At 39.9% G+C, this 18,767-nt stretch overlaps 2 protein-coding genes across 6 annotated transcripts in view; both read left to right on the forward strand.

The window, feature by feature from the left end:
- The first annotated feature begins 2,069 nt into the window (after positions 1-2,069).
- LOC115733492 lies at positions 2,070-7,544 on the forward strand. Its single transcript, XM_048276813.1, has 2 exons — positions 2,070-2,289; positions 6,893-7,544. Exons 1-2 carry the CDS (start codon positions 2,194-2,196, stop codon positions 7,445-7,447), a joined length of 651 nt encoding a protein of 216 aa, XP_048132770.1. The 5' UTR covers positions 2,070-2,193; the 3' UTR covers positions 7,448-7,544.
- Positions 7,545-10,417: 2,873 nt separating this feature from the next.
- Positions 10,418-18,767, forward strand: part of LOC115754674 (late embryogenesis abundant protein At1g64065-like) — a 29,760-nt gene continuing 21,410 nt past the window's right edge. The window contains exons 1-2 of one of the 5 annotated variants that reach the window (XM_048276828.1): positions 10,418-10,694; positions 15,189-15,308. In XM_048276828.1, the coding sequence (XP_048132785.1) occupies positions 10,599-10,694; positions 15,189-15,308 (216 nt within the window). In that variant the 5' untranslated portion in view covers positions 10,418-10,598. Of the gene's footprint in view, positions 10,695-14,966; positions 15,309-18,767 lie in introns of those variants that run through there. The other 4 variants (XM_048276827.1, XM_048276826.1, XM_048276822.1 and 1 more) reach the window with 4 other exon arrangements.

The following is an 18,767-nucleotide window of genomic DNA, read 5'->3' on the forward strand; positions in this document are numbered from 1 at the left end:
AATGAGTCAACAAAAAATATTTTCTGAGCCACCAAGAAATAATTCCTATCCAAACTGAAATTTTGGAAAATGATTTCTTTTTTAAAAAATCGAAAATTATTTTCCTAAATATGATTAAGTACTAATGCTTGGATCAAAAACGCTACGCTTGAGCACAAGAACCCCAATACTCATTGCTAGGGCGGTGCCTGGAATTCTAGTGCTCGAGATACCCGCATCCCTGCCCCGATCCATTGATGTTGGGTAAGCCTGATCGCCGGGGAGCGGGGCCTGGCCTTGATGGAGTCAAACATGGGTGCCAAGGTCCCAAGCCCGACCACGATGGACCAAGGTCCGGGCGCAGCAGACCGAGTCTCTGATACAAGGTTTGCGAACTGACCTCGATGGAATTGGACGCGAGCACAGGTACAAGAATCCCGAGCCCAGCCTTGATTGACCTAGGGTGATAGCGTCTCGATCTCTAGAGTTGGGATCCCAGGCATGTGCCCTAGCATGGCCCGACATCTATAGATCGAGGTTGGAGCGCCAAGGAGCTAGGCATGGGCGCTGAGTTCTCAGACTTGGTTTCAATGGATCCAAGACCAATGCGCATGCTTGTGTTCGAGAGCTAGGATCCGAGCTTGAGATCCCGATGCCCGTCCAAGTTTCTTGGCTGCTCATGCGCAAGCCACTAGCACCTCAATAGTATATGTCTATTTAGGAAACTCTTTTTCCTTATCAAATGATGGGAAATATTTTTCACTTCATTTTTAGATTTTAGCCAAACACCAAAAAAATGTTGTCACTTTTCAGAAATGTCACATTTTTCACGAAAAAAATGGAGTCTTAGAATTGATATGAAAAAATTACCAAAAAAGTCTTAGATCTATTGCAATTGTGTCAATTCAGTCCTAAACTGTTTTTTTAATCAATTGAGTCCAAAACCTTTTATATTTGCTCCAATTCAGTCCGTTACTGAAGTCAATTTTGGCTGCAAATCGCTGACGTGACGCGGTCAATACTAACGTGGCAATGTTTGATAATTTTTTCAATAGATTTGATTTCTTTCTTCTTTTTTTCTGTTTTTCCTTTTTTTTCTTTTCTTTTCATCTCATTCTTCCTCTAGCCGGTTTGGGCGAGGCTCGGCCTCGACCAGCCATGGCAAGGTTCGCGAGGCTCAACCTCGCCATCACTAGGCGAGCACGGCCTTGCCAACCCTCACATTTGGTCGGTTGTCGATCCAACGACCAATTAGAGGAAGAAGGAGAATGAAAAAATAATAAAGAAAAAAAGGAAATAAATAAATAACCTGAAAAAAATATTAAAATGTTATTAAAAATTGACAACTCGGTGCCGGCCAGTCAAAGTTAGCCGAAAAGACTGAATTGGTACAAATCCAAAAGGTTTAGAGCTCAATTGAAAAAAGAAAAAAATTTGTACCGAATTGGAACAATTACAATAGATTTAGGACTTTTTTGGTAATTTTCATATGCCAATCTCCAAATGGTAAATATACCCCCTAAATAAAACATATTTTGCACATGATGATACATTTGCATTCTCAAGGAAAATATCTTATTCGATACTTGTATTATCTAACATACTAACTTGATAAGATATAAGATATCAAATTGAGTATTCTTTCTTTCTTTCTTTCTTTTTTCGAGCATATGAAGAAAGAATAACACATTTAATAAGATATATAATGACATATTTGTATTCCATGTTGTGTAAGCATAATGGTACAGATTTTCTCTTGGCCCTCTCATACATGTGTGGCATATTCTCCTCTTTGTAAATCCCCCAAATAATGCCTCGAGAATATTGACGTGCGCCAACCTTGATGACTCACCAGTTGACTCAGAGCTAATGTTGAAGAACAGGATCGAGTCTTCCGCCCACCTTGGCAGACTTTGGCGGGCTGTCAGGACAAAGAAAAGAGAGTCTCCTCTACTCCTGTTCGCTGAAATATGACCACTAAACTCGCGTTCCTTCTAGAAGTGAATATTTCGACGACCGCGTTTGACAATGATTTCCAGGAAAGTGGCTCTCTTTGTCCACTCGATGCTTCTTTGGACATACTCTTCCTCCGAACACTCTATATAAACCTGACCCGCACGTCTCTCTTCTTCATCCTCACTACATTCTCACGTATCCAACTCCTTCAGAGAAGCAATACTTGAATTCATCCCTCGTTTGGCTGAATATAACCAAATGGCAGAGAAGAACCAGAACCAATACCAACTACCCGAGTCGAATGCCTATCGCCGGAGCGATCAAGAATCGCTTCATACCATGGAGGATGAGGAGGCAAAGCGTAAGAAGAGGATGAAGTTGACGATCGGCATCGTCGCCTTCATCATCTTTCAGGTCGTCCAAGCCCTCTTCTTCATCCTCGTCATCATGAAGTTCAAGTCCCCCAAGTTCAGGGTCGGCGAGTTCGACATCCAAACCTTGACCGTTGGGACTCAGGCCTCGCCCTCATTCGACATGAGCTTCGTCGCCCCGATCCGGATCAAGAACACCAACTGGGGTCCCTTCAAGTACGGTGCTTCTACCGTCAACTTCACCTACGGAGGTGTCCAAGTGGGACAAGCGATCATTCCCAAGAGCAAGGCCAACTTCAAGTCCACCAAGAAGATCGATGTGCCTGTGACCTTGAGCTCCAGTGCTTTGCCCAGCAGTTCGAATCTCGGGAGCGAATTGAGCTCGGGGATCATAACCTTGAACAGCCAAGGCGAGATCAAAGGGAAGATAACAGTGATGTTCATGTTCAAGAAGACGAAGACATCCCAGATGAATTGCACCATGACTATCGATACAACCACAAAGGCGGTCCAATCCTTGTCGTGCAAATGAGAATCGGGACGGTGATTCTCCATTAGATGGTTCCACAAGCTTTCCATAGATTATGTGAAATTATGTGTTTTCTGCCTTGTGATTTTTTTTTTTTGCGAGTTCTTTCATTCTTTCTGTAAAGACTGCGTATTGTACGAGAATATTTTCTGTTGGTTTTTTGCAAATTATTGTTGTGATGTAGTTTGATCATTTGACATGATTATTCATTGTGATTCATTTTGTAGATAATAAGATGTGTGGTAAATTTACGAATTTACAGAAACAAACTTACAAATATATCTGTGGAGATAGGATCAATTTGTAAATTCACAAAAAGAAGCTATTACTCAAATCATAGCACTCGTGTTATAAATTCGGCTTAGGCTCCGTCTATTTGCAAAAAATGAATAATTGGACAAATGTTTTCTTAAAAAGATTATTTGTATCACTTGAAAATGATTAATTAATGAAAAATACTCTCATTATCAATGAAAATTTATGCTTAAAAGTTTTGGTGGATGATGAAAATATTTTTCGTCTAATGGAAAAGCCACCTTTAAAAGTGGGAAAATAATTTTCCCACATCTTTCTTTCATCAAACCAAGCACCTTCTCCTCCGTGCATTCCTTTTAATTATTTTTATTTTTATTTTATCTCTTTTCATTTCATCTTTCTTTATTTGAATAAATCAATTTTTTTTTATTTTTTCTTTTTCTTTTTTCTTTCTTCTTCGGTCGGTTGCCGAGAACTAGCCCAAGGCAAGGTGGAGCCTCACCCAAGGCTGGCTTGGCTTGGCTCGTCGAAATTTGGCGAGCTCTAGCCTCACCCGAGGCCGGTCACCTGCGATCGCCGTGGCCAACGGCTAGCCAAAGAGAACAAAAGAAATTAAAAATAATTGGAATTTTAAATTTTTTGATATAAAGAAAAGAAAAAAATAAAATGTTATTAAAAGGAATGCACGGTGGAAAATCAAATTTTCCATATCAAATAAAGGAAAATATTTTTTATTTCATTTTCAAGTTTCAGCCAAATACAGGACAATTTTGTTATTTTTTTTTAAAAATGACTTCCTAAATTTTTTTTTTTTAGAAATGCCACATTTTTCGCGAAACAAACGGAGCATAAACCAATGATTTTATGAGCCAACTCGAGCATGTGTGGGTCGACATTTAACTACTGATCATCTGCACCTTCGAATGTGACACCCTAATTGAGGTGGCAAATGTATTCTCCTTTTTCTCGATAAACTTGTAGGCGATCGAGGCAGAATCTAAAAGGTGGATGTTGTTCCACTTCAACACGGTGCACCGAACTTGGACAAGTCGAAACAGACGTCCAAGTTGAAATAGCGCTAGTGACGAAGGAGACGTGAATCAAAGAGGAGTGACTTTAACACGGAAGATCACACGTGAGGGTGAAAGCACATACGAGGGTGTTATTTGAAGAAAGTCGCAAATTAGGGACGTGTTGCTATGTAAAGCAGTTAATATTTTCGAGTTAGCTCATGATTTAGTGACATAAACTTTCGAGTTAAGATGGATTTAACTAGATATGTTGATAGCATTTGTCTTGATTATGTCCCCAGCGAAAGGTATCGAGCTTTTGCTACTCCTTTTTTCACCGAAAATCGAAAAGGCCAGGCTAGTCATAAAGAAGATGAAAAAACCAATACTCACGCAGGGTCACGCTGAACAAGGGAACATCGGACCCGAGACACACGCTTTGATAGTTCAAAACCTTCATGTAGTTCTTGATCTACTTCGTCCAATCGGTCGTACTTATTGAGAAAACCGCCCGTCTGAATATTTTGATTATGACAAAACTATCCTCTTCTGTGAAGAATCTGTTTAATGCAAATAATATTTATATTGCAGAAATGAGCAAGTGAACTAAAGCTTATATTGTTCCAAATCTGGTATTCGGACTCAAAGTGGAGTGGTCACCTATTTGCTTTTGAGATATTAAAGTATTGCATTTAGATGGGAGATGATACCGCCTCTGATGGCTTGATCTTAAGAAGATTTATGTCACACATTAGCAAGGACTTTATTGGAGCTCAGAGTTATTGTTCTACTCTGTTCAGATTCAAAGAGTACTTCGGAAGACCGCTTCTGAATTATGTTCAGATTCAAAGAGTACTTCAGAAGACCGCTTCTGAATTATGTTCGGATTCTGCAAAATCTTTCTTGCAAATTCTAAAGACCTACGTTTGACAGGTTTCCAGTTTGATTATTTTATTTATGGAAGTTTGTAATCTTTGATTGACAGGATTATTTTTCAAGCGGATCGGGACAATATCTTCGATTGAATATGACCTTCCGGAAATCAGTTTTGTTGAATATTTGAATTAACTCTACTTATGGAAACTAAAGATTTAGTTGTATGGCAACCGAATCTGAAGAGTTCGGACTCTACTTCAACTGCTACTATATCTTCCCAAATACTGTCTTGTTTAATCATGATTGATGGCGTCCAATCAATGATTAGAGGGCGATCCTTTGAAGACCTATCCAATGGCTAGTTTGGGGGTAAAGGAGTATAAAAGGAAATCCATGGTGACCAGCCGAGTGAGATCAAAACTTACAATTCCGAAATGCTTGAGTTGTTCAGATTCACATACTTATTCTCGAGAGCTATAAGTTTTATCTTTGAGAGGCTCTGTAAGAGTGATTGAGAGTGATATCTATTGTAACCTCCATTGAATCATTTCTTCTTTGGGGATAAAGTTGCTTCGAGAGAAACATCAACAACTCCGAATTGGATCAGTTTCTACCGAACAAATAAGTGCTTCGACCAATAAAATCCATCCTCCCTAATGGAGAGATAGTTGGAGAGGTAACAAAATCCTTTAGTGGAATACAGCCAATCAGCTGTCGGCGTGGGAGAGTGGACGCAGGCTTGCTAAGCCGAACCACTATAAACATTGTGTGCAATTCTCTCTACTCTAAACTTTCATTACTATCTCTAGATCTCTGCACTTGATATTTTGAACTGATTTCTAAACTGTCTCGGTTTGTGTTTTGAACTTGTTTAAATTTCGCACAAAGTTTCAAAATTATTCAGAATTTCCTATTCATCTCCCTCTAAGTGATATTGCTAGATACAATAGTCATTCAGTGGCGACGTGGCTCAAAATGATCTTGGTGATGACTCTAGTATTCAAACCTTCCATTTGATCGTGACAAGCGAAAACAAAAACAAAAAAAGGTTAAGAACTTTTTCAACAGTTTTCCCCTGATAGACTAGAGGCAAGCTCGGGCCAAACTGACTTGAAGACCAATGTAGGTGGGTCTAAGTCGCATTACTCTTTTACCGGTCAAGCCGTCTCTTATTAGTTTACAACTTTCATTTTATTCATGCTATCCGAGCATCAACGGTCTCCAAATAATCCATGTCCATTTTCGATATGTACCACATGAATTGACATTTAATTATGATATCAAGTACCTATGATTAAACAATTGGGGTCATCATCGTGGCGAAAATGATATTTTAGAAGTCAAACGACTCATGCTCTTGACTGGGTTTGCTTCTGTCCCCATTGTGCCTTAACCACTACTTTAGTACCCACTTGGAAGAAAAGAACATGGGAAAGCACTCAGGGGGGCCAATCAATTCATGTGATCGAAGCTTGTATTGATAGAACAATATTGTCCAACCATAAAAAAAAAGGCGTCCTTCTTTATTGAAGAAGCAATGTCCGGAAGTCAAAACTAATAGTAATAAGTCGCATTCCTCTAGAAGAACTCGATGATTCCAACGTTCGGACGCGTTGGCGTCGCAAATCAATTGCAAGCTTCCTGGAAATTGATTCTCATATCCACTCGTGTCGTGTCCCAAACATCGTATATATACCTCGGCATATCCAGGACTTCTCAACATTCTCAGCCTTCTCACTTCTCATATCTCCAATTCCTTCAGCGAAGCAAAAACTCGAAAATCACAAACCAGCTCCCCACAACTACAAGACCATCTAGCAATGGCAGAGAAGAACCAGAACCAATACCACCCACCCGAACCGAACGGCGATCACCGGAACGATCAAGAATCACTTCACACCCTGGACGATGAGGAGGCCAAACGCAAGAAGAGGATGAAGTGGACGATCGGCATCATCGCCTTCGTCATCTTTCAGGTAGTCCAAGCTCTCTTCTTCGTCCTGGTCATCATGAAGTTCAAGTCCCCCAAGTTCAGGGTCGGCGACTTTGCCATCCAGACTCTGACTGTCGGGACTCAGGCCTCCCCTTCGTTCGACTTGAGCTTCGTTGCCCCGATCCGAGTCAAGAACACCAACTGGGGTCCCTTCAAGTACGATGCCTCCACTATTAACTTCACCTATGGAGGTGTCCAGGTGGGACAAGCCATCATTCCGAAGAGCAAGGCCAACTTCAAGTCCACCGAGAAGATCGATGTGGACGTAACTTTGAGCTCTGGCAATTTGTCTAGCGATATCAATTCTAATCTCGGAAGCGAACTGAGCTCTGGGGTCATAACGTTGACTAGTCAAGGCGAGCTTAAAGGAAAGATTACAGTCATGTTCATGTTCAAGAAGAAGAAGACCTCGCAAATGAATTGCACCATGGCAATCAATACTACAACAAAGATGGTCCAATCCTTGTCGTGTAAATGAAATTCCTAAGTGTAATTCTCGGCGATGGACATCTTGCGAGCTCACTTTTATATCTTCTTTCTACGAGTTATCCATCGATTGAATAGAGAAATTTATGCACTTCTATCGTTCTGTGGATCGCTTCATTCATTTATGAGTTCTTTGTTTGTTCAGTATACATTTCATATAATGTGCCAGACATTGTGTGCTTTGGATTTGGAAATTCATTTCGGGCAATTGAACATTCTCAACCTATTTCTTCCTAAGACCAAAGATATTTGTGCCAAAATAACATATGCCAAGAAGAACAAAAGGCCTGGACACGGAATGGATCTTGAAGTACTATTTGTGCATCCCCTTGACCAAATCCACCCACATTAGGATTAATCGTTAATGGCAAATCAAGCTTAAATCATAACAGCACAATCACCTCGCAATAATATTTTGCAAAAATATTGTGTTATTCTGAAAACCGAGTCTCACATCCACTTGTGTTATATATATAATGTTAAAATACACATGTGAGTTATACTAAAGAAATCCCACGTCGAAAAATTGGTATGGAGTAAAGTAGTTAATATTTCTTAGTTGACACATAACTCATTGGCTTAAGTTTTTAAGTAAAGGTGGGTCCAACGTCTAATTTTACAATCTCTTGTGTTAAGTAAAAGTTGAAAAGTAAGGAAGCTCTTATGGTTTAAGCTTTTTTCTCTTTTAGCGTCCTTTCCGTTAAATCTTTAGACCTTGATTGTTCTGACTTTTGAAATATCATAAGCGCACAGTTGTCTCATAGGCATGCTTTCTCTTTACTTATCGCGGCATTTATCCATGTTACTTTATCTATTTAAGAACTTAAGATTTTATAATCCATTCCTAAAAAATATTTTCCCCATTTTTGGCGTTAGAATAGCTTAGAAAATTGAGTCAACAAAAAATATTTTCTCAGCCACCAGGAAAAAATTTCCTATCAAAACTGAAATTTTGGAAAATGATTTCTTTTTTAAAAAATCGAAAATTATTTTCCAAAATATGATTAAGTACTAACCCTTGGATCAAAACTCTACGCTTGAGCACAAGAACCCCAATACTCATTGCTAGGGCGGCACCTAGAATTCCAGTGCTCGGGATACCCGCATCCCTGCCCCGATCCATTGATGTTGGGTAAGCCTGATTGCCGGGGAGCAGGACCTAGCCTTGATGGAGTTAAACATGGGTGCCAAGGTCCCGAGCCCGACCACGATGGACCAGGGTCCGAGCGCAGGAGACCAGGTCTACGATACGGGGTTTGCGAACCGACCTCGATGGAATTGGATGCGAGCACAGGTACAAGAATCCCGAGCCCAGCCTCAATTGACCTAGGGTGCTAGCGTCTCGATCTTTGAAGCTGGGATCCCAGGCCTGTGTCCTAGCATGGCCAAACATCTATAGATCGAGGTCGGAGCGCCAAGGAGCTAGGCATGGGCGCTGAGTTCTCAGGCTTGGTTTCAATGGATCCAAGACCAATGCGCATGCTTGTGTTCGAGAGTTGGGATCCAGGCTTGAGATCCCGATGCCCGTCCAAGTTTCTTGGCTGCTCATGCGCAAGCCACTAGCACCTCAGTAATATATGTCTTTTTAGGAAACTCTTTTTCCTTATCAAATGATGGGAAATATTTTTCACTTCATTTTTAGATTTTAGCCAAACACCAAAAAAATGTTGTCATTTTTCAGAAATGTCACATTTTTCACGAAAAAAATGGAGTCTTAGAATTAATATGAAAAAATTACCAAAAAAGTCTTAGACCTATTACAATTGTGTCAATTCAATCCTAAACTGTTTTTTTAATCAATTGAGTCCAAAACCTTTTATATTTGCTCTAATTCAGTCCATTACGGAGGTCAATTTTGGCTGCAAATCGCCGACGTGACGTGGTTGATACTAACGTGGCAATGTTTGACAATTTTTCAATAAATTTGATTTCTTTCTTCTTTTTTTCTATTTTCCCTTTTTTTCTTTTCTTTTCATCTCATTCTTCCTCTAGCCGGTTTGGGCGAGGCTCCGCCTCGACCGGGCGAGGCTAAACCTCGCCATGGCTGGTCGAGGCCGAGCTCGTCCAGCAACGGCAAGGTCGAGCGGCGCCGGATCCGGGCAAGGCCGACCTCGCCATCACTAGGCAAGCACGACCTCGCCAACCCTCGCATTCGGTCGGTTGTCGATCCAACGACCAGTTAGAGGAAGAAGGAGAATGAAAAAAAAAATAAAGAAAAAAAGGAAATAAATAAATAACCTGAAAAAAAAATATTAAAATGCTATTAAAAATTGACAACTCAGCGCCAGCCAGTCAAAGTTAGCCGAAAAGATTGAATTGGTGCAAATCCAAAAGGTTTAGAGCTCAATTGAAAAAAGAAAAAATTTGTACCGAATTGGAACAGGTTACAATAGATTTAGGACTTTTTTGGTAATTTTCATATGTCAATCTCCAAATGGTAAATAAACCCCCTAAATAAAACATATTTTGCACATGATGATACATTTGCATTCTCAAGGAAAATATTTTATTCGATACTTGTATTATCTAACATACTAACTTGATAAGATATAAGATATCAAATTGAGTAGTCTTTCTTTCTTTCTTTCTTTTTTCTAGCATATGAAGAAAGAATAACACATTGAATAAGATATATAATGACATATTTGTATTCCATGTTGTGTAAGCATAATGGTACAGATTCTCTTGGCCCTCTCATACATGTGTGGCATATTCTCCTCTTTGTAAATCCCCCAAATAATGCCTCGAGAATATTGACGTGCACCAACCTTGATGACTCACCAGTTGACTCAGAGCTACTGTTGAAGAACAGGATCGAGTCTTCCGCCCACCTTGGCAGACTTTGGCGGGCTGCCAGGACAAAGAAAAGAGAGTCTCCTCTACTCCTGTTCGCTGAAATATGACCACTAAACTCGCGTTCCTTCTAGAAGTGAATATTTCGACGACCGCGTTTGACAATGATTTCCAGGAAAGTGGCTCTCTTTGTCCACTCGATGCTTCTTTGGACATACTCTTTCTCCTAACACTATATATAAACCTGACCCGCACATCTCTCTTCTTCATCCTCACTACATTCTCACGTATCCAACTCCTTCAGAGAAGCAACACTTGAATTCATCCCTCGTTTGGCTGAATATAACCAAATGGCAGAGAAGAACCAGAACCAATACCAACTACCCGAGTCGAATGCCTATCGCCGGAGCGATCAAGAATCGCTTCATACCATGGAGGATGAGGAGGCAAAGCATAAGAAGAGGATGAAGTGGACGATCGGCATCGTCGCCTTCGTCATCTTTCAGGTCGTCCAAGCCCTCTTCTTCATCCTCGTCATCATGAAGTTCAAGTCCCCCAAGTTCAAGGTCGGCGAGTTCGACGTCCAAACCTTGACCGTTGGGACTCAGGCCTCGCCCTCATTCGACATGAGCTTCGTCGCCCCGATCCGGATCAAGAACACCAACTGGGGTCCCTTCAAGTACGGTGCTTCTACCGTCAACTTCACCTACGGAGGTGTCCAAGTGGGACAAGCGATCATTCCCAAGAACAAGGCCAACTTCAAGTCCACCAAGAAGATCGATGTGCCTGTGACCTTGAGCTCCAGTGCTTTGCCCAGCAGTTCGAATCTCGGGAGCGAATTGAGCTCGGGGATCATAACCTTGAACAGCCAAGGCGAGATCAAAGGGAAGATAACAGTGATGTTCATGTTCAAGAAGACGAAGACATCCCAGATGAATTGCACCATGACTATCGATACAACCACAAAGGCGGTCCAATCCTTGTCGTGCAAATGAGAATCGGGACGGTGATTCTCCATTAGATGGTTCCACAAGCTTTCCATAGATTATGTGAAATTATGTGTTTCTGCCTTGTGATTTTTTTGCAAGTTCTTTCATTCTTTCTGTAAAGACTGCGTATTGTACGAGAATATTTTCTGTTGGTTTTTCGGAAATCATTGTTGTGATGTAGTTTGATCATTTGACATGATTATTCATTGTGATTCATTTTGTAGATAACAAGATGTGTGGTAAATTTACGAATTTACAGAAACAAACTTACAAATATATCTGTGGAGATAGGATCAATTTGTAAATTCACAAAAAGAAGCTATTATTCAAATCATAGCACTCGTGTTATAAATTCGGCTTAGGCTCCGTTTGTTTGCAAAAAATGAATGATTGGAAAAATATTTTCTTAAACATGATTATTTGTATCACTTGAAAATGATTAATTAATGAAAAATACTCTCATTATCAATGAAAATTTATGCTTAAAAGTTTTGGTTGATGATGAAAATATTTTTCATCTGATGAAAATGGAAAAGCCACCTTTAAAAGTGGGAAAATAATTTTCCCTCATCTTTCTTTCACCAAACCAAGCACCTTCTCCTCCGTGCATTCCTTTTAATTATTTTTATTTTTATTTTATCTCTTTTCAATTTATCTTTCTTTATTTGAATAAATCAATTTTTTTTAATATTTTCTTTTTCCTTTTTCTTTCTTCTTCGGTTGGTTGCCAAGAATTGGCCCCAGGCAAGGTGGAGCCTCACCCAAGGCCGGATTGGCTTGGCTCATCGAAATTTGGCGAGCTCTAGCCTCACCCGAGGCCCATCACCTGTTGTCGTTGTGGCTAGCGACCAGCCAAAGAGAACCAAAAAAATTAAAAATAGTTAGAATTTTAAATTTTTTTATATAAAGAAAAGAAAAAAAATAAAAAATGTTATTAAAAGTAATGCACGGAGGAAAATAAAATTTTCCATATCAAATAAAGGAAAATATTTTTTTATTTCATTTTCGGGTCTCGGCCAATGTCGGAAAATTTTGTTATTTTTCTGAAAGATCACTTCCCAAAATTTTTTTTTTAAAATATCACATTTTTCGAGAAATAAATGGAGCATAAACCAATGGTTTTTATGAGCCAACTCGAGCATGTGTGGGTCGGCATTTAATTACTGATCATGTGCACCTTCGAATGTGACACCCTAATTGAGGTGGCAAATGTATTCTCTTTTTTCTCAATAAACTTGTAGGCGATCGAGGCAGAATCTAAAAGGTGGATGTTGTTCCACTTCAACACGGTGCACCAAACTTGGACAAGTCAAAACAGACGTTCAAGTTGAAATAGCGCTGGTGACGAAGGAGACGTGAATCAAAGAGGAGTGACTTTAACACGGGAAGATCACACGCGAGGGTGAAAGCACATACGAGGGTGTTATTTGAAGAAAGTCGCAAATTAGGGACGTGTTGCTATGTAAAGCAGTTAATATTTTTGAGTAAGCTCATAATTCAATTACATAAACTTTCGAGTTAAAATGAATTTAACTATATATGTTGATAGCATTTGTCTTGATTATGTCCCCAGCGAAAGGTATCAAGCTTCTGCTACTCCTTTCAACACCGAAAATCGAAAAGGCCAGGCTAGTCATAAAGAAGATGAAAAAACCAATACTCACGCAGGGTCAAGCTGAACAAGGGAACATCGGACCCGAGACACACACTTTGATAGTTCAAAACCTTCATGTAGTTCTTGATCTACTTCGTCCAATCGGTCGTCCTTGTTGAGGAAACCTTCCTTTTGAATATTTTAATTATGACAAAACTATCATCTTCTGTGAAGAATCTGTTTAATGCAAATAATATTTATATTGCAGAAATGAGCAAGTGAACTAAAGCTTATGTTATTCCAAATCTGGTATTCGGACTCAAAGTGGAGTAGTCACGTATTTGCTTCTGAGATATTAAAGTCTTGTATTTAGATGGGAGATGATACTGCCTCCGAAGGCTTGATCTTAAGAAGATTTATGTGACACATCAGCAAGGACTTTATTGGAGCTTAGAGTCATTGTTCTACTCTGTTTAGATTCAAAAAGTACTTCAAAAGACTGCTTATGAATTATGTTCGGATTCTGCAATATCTTTCTTACAAATTCTAAAAACCCACGTTTGGCGGGTTTCCGGTTTGATTATTTTATTTATGGAAGTTTGTAATCTTTGATTGACAGGATTATTTTTCAATCGGATCAGGACAATATCTTCGATTGCATATTACCTTCCGGAAATAAGTTTTGTTGAAGATTTGAATTAACTCTACTTATGGAAACTAAAGATTTAGTTGTATGGGCGACTGAATCTAAAGAGTTCAGACTCTACTCCAACGGCTACTATATCTTCCCAAATACTGTCTTGTTCAATCATAATTGTTGGCGTCCAATCAATGATTAAAGGGAGATCCTTTGAAGACCTGTCCAACGGCCGGTTTGGGGGTAACGGAGAATAAAAGGAAGATCCATGGTGACCGGTTGAGTGAGATCAAAACTTACAATTCCAAAATGCTTGAGTTATTCAGATTCACATACTTGTTCTCGAGAGCTATAAGTTTTATCTTTGAAAGTTTCTGTAAGAGTGATTGAGAATGATATCTCTTGTAACCTCCATTGAATCATTTCTTCTTTGGAGGATAAAGTTACTTCGAGTGAAACATCAACAACTCCGAATTGGATCAATTTCTCCTCAATAAATAAGTGCTTCGACCAATAAAATCCTCCCTATTGGAGAGATAGTTGGAGAGGTGACAAAACCCTCTAGTGGATTCAGCTAATCGGTTGTCGGCGTGGGAGAGTGGACGTAGGCATGCTAAGCCGAACACTATAAATATTGTGTGCAATTCTCTCTACTCTAAACTTTCATTACTGTCTCTAGATCTCTGCACATGATATTTTGAACTGATTTCTAAACTACCTTAGTTTGTGTTTTGAACTTGTTTAAATTTCGCATTAAGTTTCAAAACTGTTTCGAATTACCTATTCACCCCCATCTAAGTGATATTGCTAGATACAATAGTGTTTTAGTGGCGACGTGGCTCAAAATGATCTTGGAGATGACTCTAGTAATCAAACCTTCCATTTGATCGTGACAAGCAAAAACAAAAACAAAAAAAGGTTAAGAACTTTTTCAACAATTTTCCCCCGGTCAAGCCGTCTCTTATTGGTTTACAACTTTCATTTTATTCATGCTATCCGAGCATCAACAATCTCCAAATAATCCATGTCCATTTTTAACCATATTTTCGATATGTACCACATGAATTGACATTTAATTATGATATCAAGTACCTATGATTAAACAATTGGGGTCATCGTCGTGGCGAAAATGATATTTTAGAAGTCAAACGACACATGCTCTTGACTGGGTTTGCTTCTGTCCCCATTGTGCCTTAACCACTACTTTAGCACCCACTTGGAAGAAAAGAACATGGGAAAGCACTCAGGGGGGCCAATCAATTCATGTGATCGAAGCTTGTATTGATAGAATAATATTGTCCAACCATAAAAAGAAAGGCGTCCTTCTTTATTGAAGAAGCAATGTCCGGAAGTCAAAACTAATAGTAATAAGTCGCATTCCTCTAGAAGAACACCATGATTCCAACGTTCGGACGCGTTGGCGTCTCAAATCAATTGCAAGCTTCCTGGAAATTGATTCTCATATCCACTCGTGTCGTGTCCCAAACATCGTATATATACCTCGGCATATCCAGGACTTCTCAACATTCTCAGCCTTCTCACTTCTCACATCTCCAATTCCTTCAGCGAAGCAAAAACTCGAAAATCACAAACCAGCTCCCCACAACTACAAGACCATCTAGTAATGGCAGAGAAGAACCAGAACCAATACCACCCACCCGAATCGAACGGCTATCACCGGAACGATCAAGAATCACTTCACACCCTGGACGATGAGGAGGCCAAACGCAAGAAGAGGATGAAGTGGACGATCGGCATCATCGCCTTCGTCATCTTTCAGGTAGTCCAAGCTCTCTTCTTCGTCCTGGTCATCATGAAGTTCAAGTCCCCCAAGTTCAGGGTCGGCAACCTTGCCATCCAGACTCTAACCGTCGGGACTCAGGCCTCCCCTTCGTTCGACATGAGCTTCGTTGCCCCGATCCGAGTCAAGAACACCAACTGGGGTCCCTTCAAGTACGATGCCTCCACTATTAACTTCACCTATGGAGGTGTCCAGGTGGGACAAGCCATCATTCCGAAGAGCAAGGCCAACTTCAAGTCCACCAAGAAGATCGATGTGGACGTAACTTTGAGCTCCGGCAATTTGTCGAGCGATATCAATTCTAATCTCGGAAGCGAACTGAGCTCTGGGGTCATAACGTTGACTAGTCAAGGCGAGCTTAAAGGAAAGATTACAGTCATGTTCATGTTCAAGAAGAAGAAGACCTCGCAAATGAATTGCACCATGGCAATCAATACTACAACAAAGATGGTCCAATCCTTGTCGTGTAAATGAAATTATTGAGTGTAATTCTCGGCGATGGACATCTTGCGAGCTCACCTTTATATCTTCTTTCTACGAGTTATCCATCGATTGAATAGAGAAATTTATGTACTTCTATCGTTCTGTGGATCGCTTCATTCATTTATGAGTTCTTTGTTTGTTCAGTATACATTTCACATAATGTGCCAGACATTGTGTGCTTTGGATTTGGAAATTCATTTCGGACAATTGAACATTCTCAACCTATTTCTTCTTAAGACCAAAGATATTTGTGCCAAAATAACATATGCCAAGAAGAACAAAAGGCCTGGACACGGAATGGCTCTTGAAGTACTATTTGTGCATCCCCTTGACCAAATCTACCCACATTAGGATTAATCGTTAATGGCAAATCAAGCTTAAACCATAACAGCACAATCACCTCGCAATAATATTTTGCAAAAATATTGTGTTATTCTGAAAATCGAGCCTCACATCCACTTGTGTTTTATATGTGTATGTGTGTGTGTTGTTAAAATATATATGTAAGTTGGCACATAACTCATTGGCTTAAGTTTTTAAGTAAAAGTGGATCCAACGTCCAATTTTACAATCTCTTGTGTTAAGTAAAAGTTGAAAAGTAAGGAAGCTGCTATGGTTTAAGCTTTTTTCTCTTTTAGTGTCCTTTCCGTTAAATCTTTACACCTTGATTGTTCTGACTTTTGAAATATAATAAGCGCACAGTTGTCTCATAGGTAGGCTTTCTCTTGATTTATCGCGGCGTTTATCCATGTTACTTTATCTATTTAAGAACTTCAGATTTTATAGTGCATTCGTTACGCGAAAAAATATTTTCCTCATTTCTGGCGTTTGTATAGCTTAGAAAAATGAGTCAACAAAAATTATTTTCTCAGCCACCAGGAAAAAATTTCCTATCAAAACTGAAATTTTGGAAAATGATTTCTTTTTTAAAAGTTCAAAAATTATTTTCCAAAATATGATTAAATACTAACGCTTGGATCAAAAACTCTACGCTTGAGCAGAGGAACCCCAATACTCATTGCTGGGGCAATGCCTGGGATTCCATTGCTCGGGATACCTGCATCCCTGCCCCAATCCATTAATGTTGGGTAAGCCTAAGTGCCAAGGAGCAAGGCCTAGCCTTTATGGAGTCAAACATGGGTGCCAAGGTCCCGAGCACGACCTCGATGGACCAAGGTCCGAGCACGGGAGACCGGGTCTCTAATACGGGGTTTGCGAACCGGCCTCGATGGAATTGGACACAAGCACAAGTACCAGAATCCCGAGCTTAGCCTTGATTGACCTAGGGTGCTATCGTCTCGATCTCTAGAGCTGGGATCCCAGGCCTGTGTCCTAGCATGGCCCGACATCTATAGATCAAGGTCGGGGCGCCAAGGAGCTAGGCATGGGCGCCGAGTTCTCGGGCTTGGTTTCAATGGATCCAAGACCGGAGCGCATGCTTGTGTTTGAGAGTTGGGATCCGGGCTTGAGATCCCGATGCCCATCCAAGTTTCTTGGCTACTCATGCGCAAGCCACTAGCACCTCAGTAGTATATGTCTATTTAGGAAACTCTTTTTCCTTATCAAATGATGGGAAATATTTTCACTGCATTTTTAGATTTTAGCCAAACACCAAAAAAAATATTGTCATTTTTCAGAAATGTCACATTTTTCACGAAAAAAATGGAGTTTTAGAATTGATATGAAAAAGTTACCAAAAAAGTCTTAGACCTATTGCAATTATGTCAATTCAGTCCTAAACTATTTTTTTAATCAATTGAGTCCAAAACCTTTTACATTTGCTCCAATTCAATCCATCAGACAGGTCAATTTTGGCTACAAATTGCTAACGTGACGTGATCGATACTAACGTGACGCAATCGATAATAACGTGGCAATTTTTGATAATTTTTCAATAAATTTTATTTCTTTTTTTTCTTTTTTTTTTTTTTTTTTCTTCTCATTCTTCCTCTAGCCGGTCTGGGCGAGGCTTGGCCTTGACCAAGCGAAGCTCAACCTCGCCATGGCTGGTCAAGGCCGAGCTCGTCCAACAACAGCAAGGTCGAGCCTCGCCAAATCCGGGCAAGGCCGACCTCGCCATCACTAGGCGAGCATGGCCTTGCCAACCCTCGCATCTAGTCAATCGCCGATCGAACGACCAGCTGGAGGAAGAAGGAGAATTGAAAAAAAAAAAAAAGGAAATAAATAAATAACTTGAAAAAATATTAAAATGCTATTAAAAATTGACAAGTCAGCGCCGGCCATTCAAAGTTAGCCGAAAAGACTGAATTGGTGCAAATTCAAAAGGTTTAGGACTCAATTGAAAAAAGAAAAAATTTAGTACTGAATTGGCACAATTACAATAGGTTTAGGACTTTTTTGGTAATTTTCATATGTCAATCTCCAAATGGTAAATATACCCCCTAAATAAAACATATTGTGCACATGATGATACATTTGCATTCTCAGGGAAAATATCTTATTCGATACTTGTATTATCTAACATATTAACGTGATAAGATATAGGGTATCAAATTGAGTATTCTTTCTTTCTTTCTTTCTTTCTTTTCTTGCATATGAAGAAACGATATCACGTTTAATAAGATATATAATGACATAGTTGTATTCCATGTTGTGTAAGCATAATGGTACAGATTTTCTCTTGGCCCTCTCATACATGTGTGGCATATTCTCCTCTTTGTAAATCCCCCAAATAATGCCTCGAGAATATTGACGTGCACCAACCTTGATGACTCACCAGTTGACTCAGAGCTACTGTTGAAGAACAGGATCGAGTCTTCCGCCCACCTTGGCAGACTTTGGCGGGCTGCCAGGACAAAGAAAAGAGAGAGTCTCCTCTACTCCTGTTTGCTGAAATATGACCACTAAACTCGCGTTCCTTCTAGAAGTGAATATTTCGACGACCGCGTTTGACAATGATTTCCAGGAAAGTGGCTCTCTTTGTCCACTCGATGCTTCTTTGGACATACTCTTTCTCCGAACACTATATATAAACCTGACCCGCACATCTCTCTT

Source organism: Rhodamnia argentea, chromosome 3, assembly GCF_020921035.1.
Source record: "Rhodamnia argentea isolate NSW1041297 chromosome 3, ASM2092103v1, whole genome shotgun sequence".
NCBI classification, from domain to species: Eukaryota; Viridiplantae; Streptophyta; class Magnoliopsida; order Myrtales; family Myrtaceae; genus Rhodamnia; species Rhodamnia argentea.

Bases quoted from the DNA above. Each gene is read 5' to 3' on its own strand.
- LOC115733492 (XM_048276813.1), top strand. From the start codon at position 2,194: ATGGCAGAGAAGAACCAGAACCAATACCAACTACCCGAGTCGAATGCC. The intron at 2,290-6,892 runs GCAAAGCGTAAG...GACGATGAGGAG, and splicing joins ATACCATGGAGGATGAGGAG to GCCAAACGCAAGAAGAGGAT.